This window comes from Clytia hemisphaerica, unplaced genomic scaffold (genome assembly GCF_902728285.1).
Source record: "Clytia hemisphaerica strain Z4C2 unplaced genomic scaffold, Clytia hemisphaerica genome assembly, whole genome shotgun sequence".
Taxonomy (NCBI): domain Eukaryota; kingdom Metazoa; phylum Cnidaria; class Hydrozoa; order Leptothecata; family Clytiidae; genus Clytia; species Clytia hemisphaerica.
Genome location: NW_027103473.1, coordinates 1,543,016 through 1,557,420, shown reverse-complemented (window position 1 = coordinate 1,557,420; position 14,405 = coordinate 1,543,016). Strand labels below are relative to the sequence as shown.

At 37.3% G+C, this 14,405-nt stretch overlaps 3 protein-coding genes across 3 annotated transcripts in view; 1 reads left to right on the top strand and 2 right to left on the bottom strand.

Annotated features, from left to right (window-relative positions):
- Positions 1-14,405, top strand: part of LOC136798441 (solute carrier family 12 member 6-like) — a 67,008-nt gene that overhangs the window by 15,087 nt on the left and 37,516 nt on the right. The gene's annotated exons all lie outside the window — the stretch shown is intronic.
- On the bottom strand, positions 3,876-6,489 carry LOC136798439 (TWiK family of potassium channels protein 7-like). The gene is made up of 2 exons (XM_067055049.1): positions 5,907-6,489; positions 3,876-5,164 (listed from the first exon to the last, which is right to left on the bottom strand). The coding sequence occupies exons 1-2, from the start codon at positions 6,304-6,306 to the stop codon at positions 4,590-4,592; spliced, it is 975 nt and encodes a 324-aa protein (XP_066911150.1). The 5' UTR covers positions 6,307-6,489; the 3' UTR covers positions 3,876-4,589.
- On the bottom strand, positions 6,611-9,882 carry LOC136798438 (potassium channel subfamily K member 4-like). The gene is made up of 2 exons (XM_067055048.1): positions 9,069-9,882; positions 6,611-8,439 (listed from the first exon to the last, which is right to left on the bottom strand). Exons 1-2 carry the CDS (start codon positions 9,469-9,471, stop codon positions 7,904-7,906), a joined length of 939 nt encoding a protein of 312 aa, XP_066911149.1. The 5' UTR covers positions 9,472-9,882; the 3' UTR covers positions 6,611-7,903.

The window sequence follows — 14,405 nt, the reverse complement described above, 5'->3', positions numbered from 1 at the left end:
GAACCTGTCAATCGTTACAAACGTCTCAAGTTTTATATCCCGCCACACTTAGCTTTCCAAAAATGTATAACAAGTGCTTTGACTAAAAAAGTCGAGCGACCTAAAAAAAACGAACAAATTTCCCCCTACTAAATCGTTCGGCAAAGGTTATTAGATTTGTTGACAGCGAATAAATCACCTTTTTATTCATAACAGATAGATATGATATGAGCCCTCCGGATGCATTCGGGATGGGTCCTACCCACGAAGGAGTAGGAATCACGGCGCAGACACTGCGACTTGACAGACGCGAGCTGCCAAGCCATGGCGTTTACCATGACACTCGAACGACACTGGGAGAGTGAATCGTAGTCATAGTTTCTAGAGGGGTCAAGACCCCCCCTTAGGTAAGAGGACCCCCCTTAAGTGCTAACCCCCCCTTAGGAAATTCATTTAAAATTTCACACCCCCACTTAGAAAATCAGTATAAATGAAAAAATTGAAATTTCGCATAATTCAAGGAAGATCCCCCTTATCTAAGAAGACCCCCCCTTAGGTAAGAAGACCCCCCTTAACTGACAACCCCCCTTAGGAAAGTCATACTTTTAACACCCCCCTTGCTTTTGGTTCATCAAAACCCAAGACCCCCCCTAAATGTAGGGGGGTAGAAACTATGTACCGTAGTGAATCGTAGAAACACGGTGGGTATCGATCTCGGGCCTCCCAGGCGGGAGTCGAGGTAGTCCCGCTGCTGAGGTTGATAAATGTTTCGTTTCGTGACACACATCTTAGAACTAACTTTTTTTGGTGGAAACTCGCGAATTAGTATATGTAGATTCCAAAATCAAAAAGTTTCCACGATATTATCGTGCAAGTAACGAGTAATTGGCGATTTTTTGCGTTTCCAGGCAAAATTGCAAGGCCTGGAAATTCATGAATTTTGGGGGGTCTTCAAATTAAAAAAAGACCTATATCACACGATAGAGCTCTTCAAACTGAGCAAAAAAAGTGTATTACACCAAAGTCCCAACTTCTCTAGATCAAAAGTTATGGGCCTATTTGTGGTCAAAAACTGATGGAAAACAGGGAATTTCCCCACAATCTGCATTAATTTATGCAAAATTAAACACCTTTTTGACCACAAATAGGCCCATAACTTTTGATCTAGAGAAGTTGGGACTTTGGTGTAATACACTTTTTTGCTCAGTTTGAAGAGCTCTATCATGTGATATAGGTCTTTTTTTAATTTGAAGACCCCCCAAAAATCATGAATTTCCAGGCCTTGCAATTTTGCCTGGAAACGCAAAAAATCGCCAATTACTCGTTACTTGCACGTTAATATCGTGGAAACTTTTTGATTTTGGAATCTACATATACTAATTCGTGAGTTTCCACCAAAAAAAGTTAGTTCTAAGATGTGTGTCACGAAAATCGTTTTCTAGCCACTTTTTTCGATCTCAGCAGCGGGACTAAGGATGATAACCACTATACCACTACGCCTTTATTCAAGACACAGAAAAAGAGGTGGATTGCATGGATTGGACTTCACCAAGAAGATGGTTATTTGATTTAAGTTTGTTTACTTTTAAGGGCAGAAACTTTTGCGAGCAGAAAGTTTCACGAGACCGAAAAGTCGCGAAATTTCGCGGATTAAAGTTTCGCGGTTTTTACTTTTTGAAGAAAATTTACGGAAGAAAGACGCCATGTTCTTCTCTTGCCTTAATATTTTTACCATCGTTGCCTTATCTATGTACTTGTTAAATAATTAAATAATTTCTGTCGTACCTATTGTATAGAGAATTGTGAAAACAAATAAACTCCATTTCTGTAAATGCAAATAATCCGGATGACAGTTCGGAGTTGAGTTGCCATGAACCTCAATGCAATTCTCCTTGTCCTTGCAGTGTTGGATGATCTCCTTTATTCCATCTACTTCTGTTGTGTTGAAGCTGGTCTGATTGAGTTTTGTAATTTGACCACACAGTTCCAAACATCGTTTCCCATACTGGGGAGGCGTTGGAACTTTGAAATAACACCCCTTGACATAGAAGAACATTAAGCTACCAAGCGCCATAGAAAGCATTGTAAGAGAGGAGGAGACTAAAAATCGTTTAGCATTACATTTGATTTCTTTGGCGAATTCTGATTTCGCTTTTTCTATCTCATCAATCCCCATCATTGTCTGGGGGAATTCAAAATTTTCGAAATTAATTCTTACTTCTTTCTTTCTTTATTAAATTTCGTATCGAAACGTGATTCTACTACTCCCTCCTGCCTCAATATACATATGGTTGCTGAAGCAGTGCTGAAGTGTTTGATTCATCGACAAAAGCGACTCTGTTTCCTCATGAATTTCAAATTATGTGGAAATTTTGAGTTTCAATGTACTAGATCTTACATTCATAGAATTATATTTCACAGGTCTATCGACCTCTACGAAATAATTTAGATTTAACAATATTGTCTACTTCTTCATCTGTCGTCCAGTCGTCAGAAGATATGGGCAGAGAAGACGTTGTTTTGGTCTTTGTCCTAGGTTTTCGAACTAGGCGAAGATTGTTCTAGGGCTTCCTCTTACATGCCAAACGAAATCATCATTTTTTAAATTCATCTTATTCGCCTTTTGGCACATATCTTTAATAATTTTTCTTTCGTTGATGGTGAAGTCGTCTGTAATGCTAAAGCCACCAATTTCATTGAATCGTTTCAGCTTATGCAGATTTTGCATTATCCGTTCTTTTTCCTCTATACTTTTTAAGATCAACTTGATTGGACGCCAATGTAGCCCTTTTCTGTTTTGTCCAATGCGATGATGGTGGGACGGTTTGATATCTTGGACGCCAATGTTACCTAGTATACCTTCAATATCTATTCTGTCTTGTTCCTGTTGTTCCTCTTTGTTCCTTGAATCAGCTATCGAGAGGAAATTAAATTGTTTTGACTTTATCAATTTTTTCTGAAGTTTTTGAAATCTCCACAAGCCTTTTTTGACGTGAACAATCTTTTCGAGTTGGTCAATTCTTTTTTGAATAAGTCTCATTTAAGTCAGTCATAATTAAAGGGACATTAAAGTAGTAAAATGTAAACATTGCGCGAACCACGTGTCATTAAAGAGAACAATTAAAATCACGTGTCCAAAACAAACTTGTAAAGCAATTGGACAATCAAAATCAGCCATATTTGGTTTGATTTTTTATTTTGACATGTGACATTCGTTTTGGTTTTGTATCCGCTGCATACGGTTGTTTACAAATTTCGTAAGTACTGTTATGTCCCTTTAAGGGCTTCTTTCTCTCTTTAATTTTCATTTTAACGATTCCTTTCAATTTTGAATTCCATTTTTTGAAACACAGTTTGAACTAGAAATTTAGAATTGTTTTCTAAGTTTTCGTGATATTTTTGAGAGTTTCCAGTCTAGATTCAAAAATAGAAAAAACCGCCCTGTCAGGCTTTTTAGTCAATCTTTACAAATATGGTTTTGTACCTTTTCATGGTGTCATTGATAGGAAAAAGAATCGTCTTGAAAGCAGAGATAAGGCTGGAATTTCTTTTTAGATAATTTTCTAACCCTTCTAGAGAAAGCATCTTTAGTGCTGTGACCTTTGTGCTGTGATATTTTTTTCATTGACTGATTCCATTGATCATTTTGTCTTGATTTCCGTTCGGCCACCTGCATAGTATTCTACAGACCAGAATGTAGATTTGGATTGACAAATTAGACTGAAATTTGTTCCTAAAGGCTGATTTATGAAATAAAAGAGACAATAAATTGGTCCCGTAGGTATTAATGTTGTATTTTACAGACCAGTCAGTAAACAACACGTTGACAACCTCTAGATTTTTAATCTCATAAAAGTTTCACTTCCTGTTAATAAAAACTCAATTATTTTTTGTGAGTAAACGTGACCACAAACAGAAATATTGTAAAAAATATACAGAGTGACGACAAAAAAATAGGTATGATGCAGAAGAGTTTATACACCGATTCAAAAAACTTCTAAAAACCATTAGGCTTTTCCAGAAAAAAAACTGTTTACCCCTTTTTGAGGAGGTCCATTTCTGTTCCAAGGGGTAAGGTTTAAGTATGTCATGGAATTCCATTGGAATGTACAAAAATCTGTCGAAAGTAACTGGAATTCCATGGGGGTAACTTTTTAAATCCTACAAAAATTCAGAATCCCGGAGGATTTTAAACCTAAAATTGCCTGGAATTCCAGGGGTGTACAGCATTTCCAGCAACAAAAGATAGGACCTCCTCAACAGGGGGTATACGGTTTTTTTCTGGAAAAGCCCATCAAAAGTATCAAATTCAATGCGCGGTAAGATATTATTACAAAGGCTACCAATATCATAGAAACAAAGTAAGTAAGTATATTCATCTGGTGGCTGTCGGTTGAGCCGGGAGTGAGGGAGTCTATCCCCTTTTCTATTTGCGCTAGACCTGGGAGATCGAATGCTGAGGTGGAGCGCCACACCTACTCTCAGCTCCCAGTAATTTACCGCCTAGATCAGATTACCTAATCTAAGCTCCTCTTCCGCTGAGTTGGCGGTGACCGGGCATCGAACCCACAACCCTTTTAGATTGTAAGGCGAATGCTCTACCGACTGAGCTACCCGGCCACAAAGATTTTTCGTAAGCTTTTCATACAACGTTTAGAGTGTTCTTTAGTTTCTGCACTTGCTTGTTTCTTTTTTTTCCACGATTGGTTAGTGTCATATGACACCATCAAATCTATCAAAGATGCCAGCAATGAGAAACTTATGTAGAACATGATAAACTCGGCAATAAAAAAAACAACTTCCTCGACTCCTATTGTTCTCATCGTCTTTTCAGTATTATAATTTAAATCTCCAAAACCGATGGTCGAGATGGTCACAAAAACAAAATAAATTGAATCCATGAAATGTCTATCAGGGAAAAATAATTTGTTAACAATGACAGAATAAATCAAACTTGCCGTTAGACTTAACAGGACTTGAATTCGAAGTATTTTACTTTGTAAATTATGAATGGTTTGACGTTTAAGTATTCTCGATTCAACAACCACTATACCTAATTTTATAACACTTGCAATTAATCGTCCACAGAATACCACAGATATGGTTGAAATTGGAATACTCATAATGCCATAAATGATGGTTAGTCCTTTACCCAAATATGACTTTGTTACGACTTTACCATAACCTATAAGAAACACAAGACATTGCATATCATAAATTATCACAAAAAAAGTTGGAACCAACAAGAACAAGTCGAGCAGTCTTTTTCTAGTCTTTTTTACTAGTCTTTTTCTAGACGTCTACGCGCAACAACCCACGAGAAGCGTTTGTAGTTTTGAGGCTTAAACAATGTCCTAGAGTGCTTGATCCTAGAGTTCTGGGTCCTAACTTAGACTTTGAGGTGTTACTTTTTAAATTTGACCCAATAGTCCCATAATTATAAGCTTTTAAGTCAATATACTTTTCCAAAACTGTAAACAACATTTCAATAACCGATACTTTTTTGGTAGAAATAGTGACGAAGGCGTCGCTTGGTGACCAAATGTTTTTACCGGTGAGTTATTTTGCCGACGATTATTTTTGAACGACAATTTACTTTTATTGGCGAATATTTTTACCAAATTAGGTTGCTTTAGGTTTCTTTGAACATTTTGCCCGTTCGAAATTAAATATTTTAGCAGTAAACTAGGCCTAAACGACAAACAATTGCCACAGAACCTAGGAGAGGCGATACTTGCTCAGTTCCCCAGCCTCGAATCCTATAGAAAACCTCTAAAATGTTCGTTGGTAAAAAGCGACGAAATTTCTACCGATAGAGCATCAAATTTTTAGACATTGATATGGAGTTTTTCCTCAGCCAATTTGTTGTACTACATTAATTTTAGTTGGTACTACACCACGCCCTGTCTAGCTATTATGCAACGTACCTATTGTAAACTGGATGCTTTGTGTATATTCCACCCATCGCAAAATTCCTATTGTATCCAAAGTGCACCGTTTTTCAGCCGGCAATATTTCTGGTGTGCATTTCTTAATACACGTATCTGTGATGTTTTTCAGCGCCTTCGATGTTTGATTGTGGTCTATATTTTCTGAATAAGTCTTGTTGAACATTATCAGATCCTCACATATCTCCAGACATTGTTTATTAGATTCTGGTGAACCTTCTGGAACAAAGAAATAACATTCTTCAACGTAAAAGAACATAATAGCACCCAAAACCATCAGTGTCAGATTTAACAGTACATAGATATTGAATCGTAGATAATTCTTCTTGATTTCTTGCTTAAATTGTTCTTTAGATCTATCAACATTTTCTAGAATCATGGCTTTTGTAGATAGTATCAAAATACTGTGTTATTTTGTGATGATCGCCGTTTGAGAATGTCTTTTAATGTTTTCACGACCTGCTCTGTCATTTGGTGCTTTTTTCCATTCGACCTATTTCTTTTTAACTCAGAAAAATTTTGTCAAATAGACAAAATTGAAGTGCATAAGTACGTGAGAATGATATTCATAAAATTTTTGAATTATATTCAAATGCCAACTTCTTTCTGTTAATATACAAAAATAGTAAATGGATTGATATTTTTGAATCAATTATAAATCTGATTGATGTTTTTTCAATAAAAAAGATTTGGAAGATTTTGACTTTAACAACTTCTATAATTTTCGTCCTCGTGCTCCATAGGGAGCTGTTATTTTCCCTGATATTCGCTCCAACAAGAAGTAATCCAATAGACTCCTAATCGTTTTCAAATAAAACTTATTGATTACAAGCAAGGCTTTTCCTGCGGATAATAAGTTATTATTTGTCAAATGAAAAATGTAAAATCTCGACAAATCCTACGACAGTCGCAGTCAGAAAATTCCCTCATTGTGGTTTAACCGTCAATTTACAAATTTCATAAACTGCAATTGTATCAAATATTTTAAAAGTTATCTTCTACTAAAAAACTTAAAAGTATATTACTCAGAGTCCCGTGCTTACACACTAATCATATGTACCAGTAATGGTTGAAAATTTTGAAATTCGATGTAAAAAGATGAAAAACTGGATAGTTTGTGCAATAAAACTAGGTAATAAAAACAATGATGAAAGCATAAAAAGGTATGGAAAATAGAATTTAGAATTAAACTGCAATTGTAGTATAAGGGGCATGAGCACTCAATATTCAAACTGAAAATTATTGTACACAACTAGTCACACATATCTTTTCAACGCGCGCACAAATGAAACATTATTTTTTTGCCGTAGATCAGATTCTTTCAAAGAAGACAATATTTTGGTGATATTGTTTTTGACAGTCGATATTTGTTTTTCAGCACCTCATGTATTCGCTTTAAGCTTTTCCAGGCTAAATCCGCAATTGAGGGATTCCATTCACTGTAAAAGCATGCTGCAGGGAACTATCCCAGCCTCCGACTTCAAAAACGGGGAAGAAAACCTTAGATTTTAACCCATTCCCAGCAGTAGTGTGGTGGGTCGACCAAAACTGGGGAAGCATTTAACCAAAGTTGGGATTTTGGTTCCCCCTTTTAGAATAAAATATATTTGTAAAAATAATGCGAGCAATACGAAAACTGCTAATTTTAAGGTGTAAAAAAGCAAAAGGGTGCTGGAATTAGTAATCAAAGGCGCTTTTTCGCTCCTCTTGTCATTCGGCGCCCCCAATAAAACGGCTGCTGGGGGATGTTGCCTCTTTGCCCCCCCCCCTGCCACCACGCTACTGATTCCCAGACAACAAGCGAATAAGGTATAGACAATAAAATAATGAATTTTAGAACAACGAAAATAATAAAAAACAGCCGATTCTCAACCAAAGTTTACTGGTTTAAAAAATTGTTAGTTTTAGTAAGTTAGTTAGTTAGTTAGTTGGTTTAGGGTTCATCAGTTAAAAATGAAGTGTACATTATTTTTATATCACTTTTCCACTGAATTCACTGACTTTGTTTCTCTCGAAGAGTTCTTTTTATAAGAACGTTCAGTCTCACTGGAAACCATTGTGCTTATTAATGAAGCCAATGACGAAAATCCAATATAAAACAATAACCAGTCTAGCAAAACGCTAAGAAAAAGAATTAATGTGGATTCCGATATGGTGTCTAGATCTAAAGTTACGTCGCCGAAACCGATTGTGGATAATGAGATGAAGACAAAGTAAACGGAATCGAAAAACGGTTTCTTCCTTAATAACGTGAAGTGGTAGAACAATGATAAAGCTGTGATAGACGCTAGGTTCAATATGATCTCCGCAAATATTATTTTGGACCGGAATTTCACAATTTTGTTGCGTTTCAATACTCTTGATTCGAAAAAGATGATGAGATATTTGATGACAGCTGTGATAAATCTTCCACAAAATACCACTGATGCTGTTGTGATTGGAATGGCGAAAATAGCGTAGATGATGGTCAGGAATTTTCCCATGTCGGATTTCGCAACGATATTACCGTATCCTTAAAAGAAAATCAACACAAAAATGTAAACCTTGTTTCTCAAAAGTACTGTAATTTCTCGATTTTAACGTAGAACATTGAATGATTATTTTCGACGCTACGCGTGACTAATCAAAGGAGGGTTTAGATCACAACTTTTTCGCATTCTTAAATCCTGTCAATTATCAAGGTAAAATAAATTACTCATAAAAAACGTGAAACAACATTTAAAATTATTACTGTAAGGGTTTTTACGATTGGGAAACTATATATAACATTTTGGAACTTCATGCTTTTAAACTCTAATTGGGTTACTGAGCTGGTTATGTACAGAATTGTTTGTTTCTGATTGTTAGACAATAAATAGCTTTAAGCTAATACAAGTCAACCTAAAAGGTTGGTTATTAATAATCTTGTTATACACCTTTTCGACCGTAGCCGTCAATTGTCGCGCGGGCATTTTTTTTGTCTGTTTTACCACCCTAAAACCGTACCAGTCTTTTTTTCGCACCTATAGACAATAGAAAAAAGGTGTAAAAAAAAAAGGATTGGATCGAATTTAAGGTGGTAAAACGAAAAAAAAAAATGCCCGCGCGGCAGTTGGCGGCTACGGTCGAAAAGGTGTATTATGCTGGTCGAGGTTATCTTACCTATAGTATATACAATGCTATAAGTGAGTTCAAACCATACCAAGAAATCCAATTCGTTCTCAATACTACATTGTGTTTGTGAGATTTCTTTCACCTCAACACAATGTTTTGTTAAACACTTCTTCGTAATGTTTTCCACAGCCTTAATAACTTCTGTATTTCCAGAATAAGTTTCATTCAACCTAAGAATATCTCCACATAATTCCAGGCATTTCTTACTGTATTGCGCTGGCGTTTTAACCAAAAAGTAGCATTTTTCGACGTAGAAAAACATGATTGCTCCCAAGGACATCAAGACATACACAATGACACTGTAGAACAAGAACCGTTTGAGGTTTTTCTTTATCTCTTTGGTCAGTTGTTGTCTGGCTTGTGGAATATTTGACACATCTTCGTTGCTCATCTTGTAAGTTGTCTATTGTGCTGATTGTGTCTTGACCAAGGGAGATTCTAATCGAAACTGAGAAAAAAGGTCGTCATTGACGTTTCCTCAACAAAATATTTTGTCAAAGTTCCAAATCTCAAGTATCTACTTTGTCAACTTTGAAAACTAACTAATGAAAAATGTCGAAAGAAAACAGTTATTAAATTATTCATTTCCTAAACAACTATTATTTGCTCTGAATAATGATAAAAAACCCGGTGGTTTGTGATTGTCGATTTTCCCCATACAACTTTAAAGAGAATTTTTCATTAATCTTATACAATTGTCCGACAAAGCGATTTTTAGTAAATACTGCATAGTCTCTATGACTCAAACCTCTATAACATCCCTTTCTCACAGACCCGGTGGGAACCAGTGGGGATAGAAATAACGGGCTCAAACTCGATGGGGATTGATCCCGGGATTGATATTCCCATATTTTTTATAAAATGAGGAGCAAGAAAAGTCTTTCTTTTTTCGTTATTTTGAAAAACACCCCTTTAACACCCGTTCAAGATATTATGTTTATTAAGTCTGTTCCTCGAAGATTCCGAAAATTAAAATCAATATTTTGTTGGTAAGATAATTTTGAGTGAGTGATTTAAAAAATTTTAAAATTTGAATTTGAAATATAAAAATCGAAGATAGAAAATAAAAATGAAAGAAAAATACATAAAAAGGTTGCAGTTCTCCAAAGTTGGTTTACATTTTCTCCAATTGGTCACTTTGGAGGGCTGTTACTTTTGGTCCTTGGAAAATATGAAAACTCTAAATAAAAAACTTAAGAGTATAAACCCAAGATTTTTGGTTTGGTAGAAAAAATTTTCTTCTTTTTCATCTTCACCTTTCGAATTTCAAAAGAAATTTCAAATCTTTAAATTCGTCCACTCAGTTCTAATAATTCCCTACTATAAGTAAAGCGACACTACATTCGCAGCTTTGAAAAACCTAAATAGTTCTCTAACAAAAATTGATTTTCACTGATTTTCCTTCTTTTATAAAGTCGGTTTACTGTAAGATTGTTTTTTTTGGATTTAACACAGGTTAAATCGTGGTTTAACTTTTATTTGATAAGCGCCACAGTAATGGAATGGCTGGGTGGCCGCCCTCTGCCAACTAAGTCTATTTCGCTAATAACCACGTGACGTCATGTTCATAATGGCTATCGCAACTCCCTGTTTAAGTCGACGCTCTAACTGAAAGCTGACAGGATGAAATATTTTTTTTGAATCTTCCGATATCTCTTGGGGTTAATTCATAACCATCACTTTTACCGAACGCAAAGAGATTTTGAGGATGGACATTCATAGATACAGAAGTAGTTTGTGAAGTGAAATGAAGCGTACAATTTTTGTTGCATACGAACGGAAGGAGACCAGATTCTTTGAAAAACTTTATGAAACGAACCATTAAGATTTTATCAAGTGCATAACAAAATCTGAAACTAATATCTGGCTTGTGTGATTGTGGCTGGTTTTTTGGAGATGTTGGCCAAGGTGATTGTCGGTGGTTTTGGGGATGTTGGCCAAGGTGATTGTCGCTGGTTTTGGGGAGGTTGGCCAAGGTGATTGTCGCTGGTTTTGGGGATGTTGGCCAAGGTGATTGCCGCTGGTCGTTTAGGGATTGTCGCTGGACATTTGGGGTCATTGAGGCTGTAATAGCTTATTGTATTGTCTTTGGCTATCATAAGGCTCGGTTGCTTGCAGCGAAGTGGAAGAAGAAGGACAAAAAACTTGCAATATGATTGTTATGAACTCTACAAGATTTTGATTGTTTGCGTATTGGATTGAATTTGGTTTAACATATTTTCTTTTGGAATTAGGTTTTAGGTGTTGCGCAAGGGGCTCGCAAAAACAGGAAAATTTTTTATTATCATTTTGGACGTTGAAGATGAAATCAAAACAAAAAGTATAAACACCATAAAAACACAAATTTTTCTCTACGAAACGTAACATCAATTATTTCAAAATTCTCTCTTTTGCTTTTAAAAATGTCTTAGCTCAAACAAAAGGCGGCCCATTCACTTAATCTAGGTTACTCTTCTAAGGCACAGCTGCTCTCTTTTATAAGATTTAATATTTGCAGTGAATTGTGAATTCTTTTCTTGGACAGCGCTTACGCTTATAAAACACGATAAAGAAGAGAACAAATTCTTTTACTTTTTTACTTCAGATAGTTTACAAACAAAATTTTCAACTTTTTATAAGGCTTATAAGCATAAACTTATCCTCAACTCGATGTAATAATCAAACACAAAACCGGAATATTTTATTTTATTTTACGTTACCAAAAATCTGCGACCCGGTTAATTGAAAAATTTTTACAGCAGAGTGATCTTCTTGGCTTGAAGGCTGGTGTCAACCTAGGCAAGGTCGTACACAGACAGTGCACGTCAAATTAGAGTCGGTTTCTACGGCATTTATATTAATTTAGATATTGTATTACACAACTATATACGGAAGTTCTCTATCAGTCGACTGACAAAGGTTAATTTGGAGAAGGATATGTATCCTAGTGGCAGTGAGCGGCAAGTTGAGAATGATCCGGTTTTAGATATAGGTAGAAGCATAAAGAAGGATCGTGATCAGACATAATAAACAGTCGGCATTGATTAGATGCTTTACATAGCCTGTCAACAAGGCTGTATGGACGCCTCATGTTGCAAAACAGAGGCGAGTTAAAATGCATATTAAGTATTTCATATCGTCTGCGATATATTTGGGTATAATATCTAAATAGTTTATAAAATAGTATTTTATTTTCTATTATATGTTCTTGTTGTTAGTTACTATATTGTGCCTAGGGTGTGTATGTTTTTATCGAGTCCTTATCACAAGTAGAGCATCAGATGTACAGATAGCTGGTCAAATCTTGGGAAGAAGGCAAGACTTTTGAAGTTATCAGGAAGTCACTTTTGGCACCATAATTGGCTAGTAAAAAGATCCTGCTTGGAGTTTCTGTAAAGGAGGCACTACTAATAACACGTTTTACGAAGTTACCAATGGCTAGAATTGATAGCATTATGCAGCTTTGGGGATCCAATCATTCCGTTTTCCCTTTCAATAAAGGGCCCGTCATTGCGGGGTGTGTCCTCAGTGACCTCCTCCGTGGCCGGGTCTGTGGGTAGGCTGGGCTGGCCCGTCATTGCGGGGTGTGTCCTCAGTGACCTCCTCCGTGGCCGGGTCTGTGGGTAGGCTGGGCTGGCTCCCCGTCATTGCGGGTGTGTCCTCAGAGACCTCCTCCGTGGCAGGTTCTGTGGGAGGGCTGGGCTGGCTTCCCGTCATTGCGGGGTGTGTCCTCAGTGACCTCCTCCGTGGCCGGGTCTGGGGTTAGGCAGGGCTGGCTTCCCGTCATTGCGGGGTGTGTCCTCAGAGACCTCCTCCGTGGCCGGGTCCGTGGTAGGGCGGGGACACTGGGGTTAGGGCGCTATACGTGACATCTTTCTCACAGTGTCTGGGTCCTCCATGATGGTTGCTTCCCCTTGCAGGTATCCAAGCCTTCTCCATATTTATGGGTATTAGTTTAATGGCAAAAGGCAAGTTTACATATATTGTTTCCCTAGAGAGGGGTATGGGCCTAGTTAAACAGTAATAAATCATGACGCAAGAATGATTTCTTGATTCACGTCAATTTTATATATAAGTTTAAGTATTTCATATCATTTTCGATAGATTTAAGTATAAAATCAAATTAATTTATAAGATAATATTTTATTTTCTATTATATGTTCTTTTTGTTCCTATATGGTTCCTAGGGTGTGTATGTTTTATCGAGTCATTATCACAAGTAGAGCATCAGTTGTACAGATAGCTGGTCAAGAAGGCAAGAATTCTCAAGTTATCAAGGAATTATATTTGGCATCCCACAACTGGCTAACATGTAGTAGAAAGGGCCAGGATAGAGTTGACTGTAAAGGAGGTACGACCAATAACAAGTTTGTTTTTTTTGAAGTTACCAATGGCTAGAATTGATAGCATTATGCAGCTTTGGGGATCCAAATTATTTCGCTTTTCCTTTCAATAAAGGGCCCGTCATTGTGGGGTGTGTCCTTGACCTCCTCCGTGGCCGGGACTGTGGGTAGGCTGGGCTGGCCCGTCATTGCGGGGTGTGTCCTTGACCTCCTCCGTGGCCGGGTCTGTGGGTAGGCTGGGCTGGCTCCCCGTGGGCGCGGGGCGTGTCCTCAGAGACTTCCTCCACCACAGGGTCTGTGGGAGGGCTGGGCTGGCTTCCCGTCATTGCGGGGTGTGTCCTCAGTGACCTCCTCCGTGGCCGGGTCTGGGGTTAGGCAGGGCTGGCTTCCCGTCATTGCGGGGTGTGTCCTTGACCTCCTCCGTGGCCGGGTCCGTGGTTGGGCGGGGACACTGGGGTTAGGGCGCTATACGTGACATCTTTCTCACAGTGTCTGGGACCTCCATGATGGGTGTTTCCCCTTGCAGGTATCCAAGCCTCCTCCATATTAAAGGGTATTAGTTTAATGGCAAAAGGCAAGTTTACATCAATCGTTCTCCCTGAAGAGGGACACGGGCCCAGTTAAACAGTCATGAATTATGATGAAAGAATGTCTTCTTGATTCACGTCTACATTATATAAAAAATTATTTGTCATTGTCTTCTTACTTATCTTTTAGGAGTTTAATGTTATTATGTAAATACTAGCCGTCCCGGCGTCGTCCGAGACGACTTCTTACTCCTTTTAATACGCTCGCTTCGCTCGCTTTTCTATTTTTCAGAAACTTGTAGGGATTTGTATACAAATGTACTTATTTTGCGAGAAGAAATGTTCTTAAATTTAGGCCTTTTTCGTAAAAATTGATGTTTAAAATTTTTAAGGGGACACTAAAATTAATGCACATTAAAAAATATGGTGAAAGTATTTTTAGTTGAATTTTGATTTTTCTTCTCTTTATTATTAAA

Excerpts from the sequence above, each read along its gene's own strand:
- LOC136798439 (XM_067055049.1), bottom strand. The coding sequence starts at position 6,306 with ATGATTCTAGAAAATGTTGATAGATCTAAAGAACAATTTAAGCAAGAA. Across the intron at positions 5,165-5,906 it reads AAGCATCCAGTTTACAATAG|GTTATGGTAAAGTCGTAACA; the intron begins GTACGTTGCATA and ends TGTTTCTTATAG.
- LOC136798438 (XM_067055048.1), bottom strand. The coding sequence starts at position 9,471 with ATGAGCAACGAAGATGTGTCAAATATTCCACAAGCCAGACAACAACTG. Across the intron at positions 8,440-9,068 it reads TAGCATTGTATATACTATAG|GATACGGTAATATCGTTGCG; the intron begins GTAAGATAACCT and ends TTTTCTTTTAAG.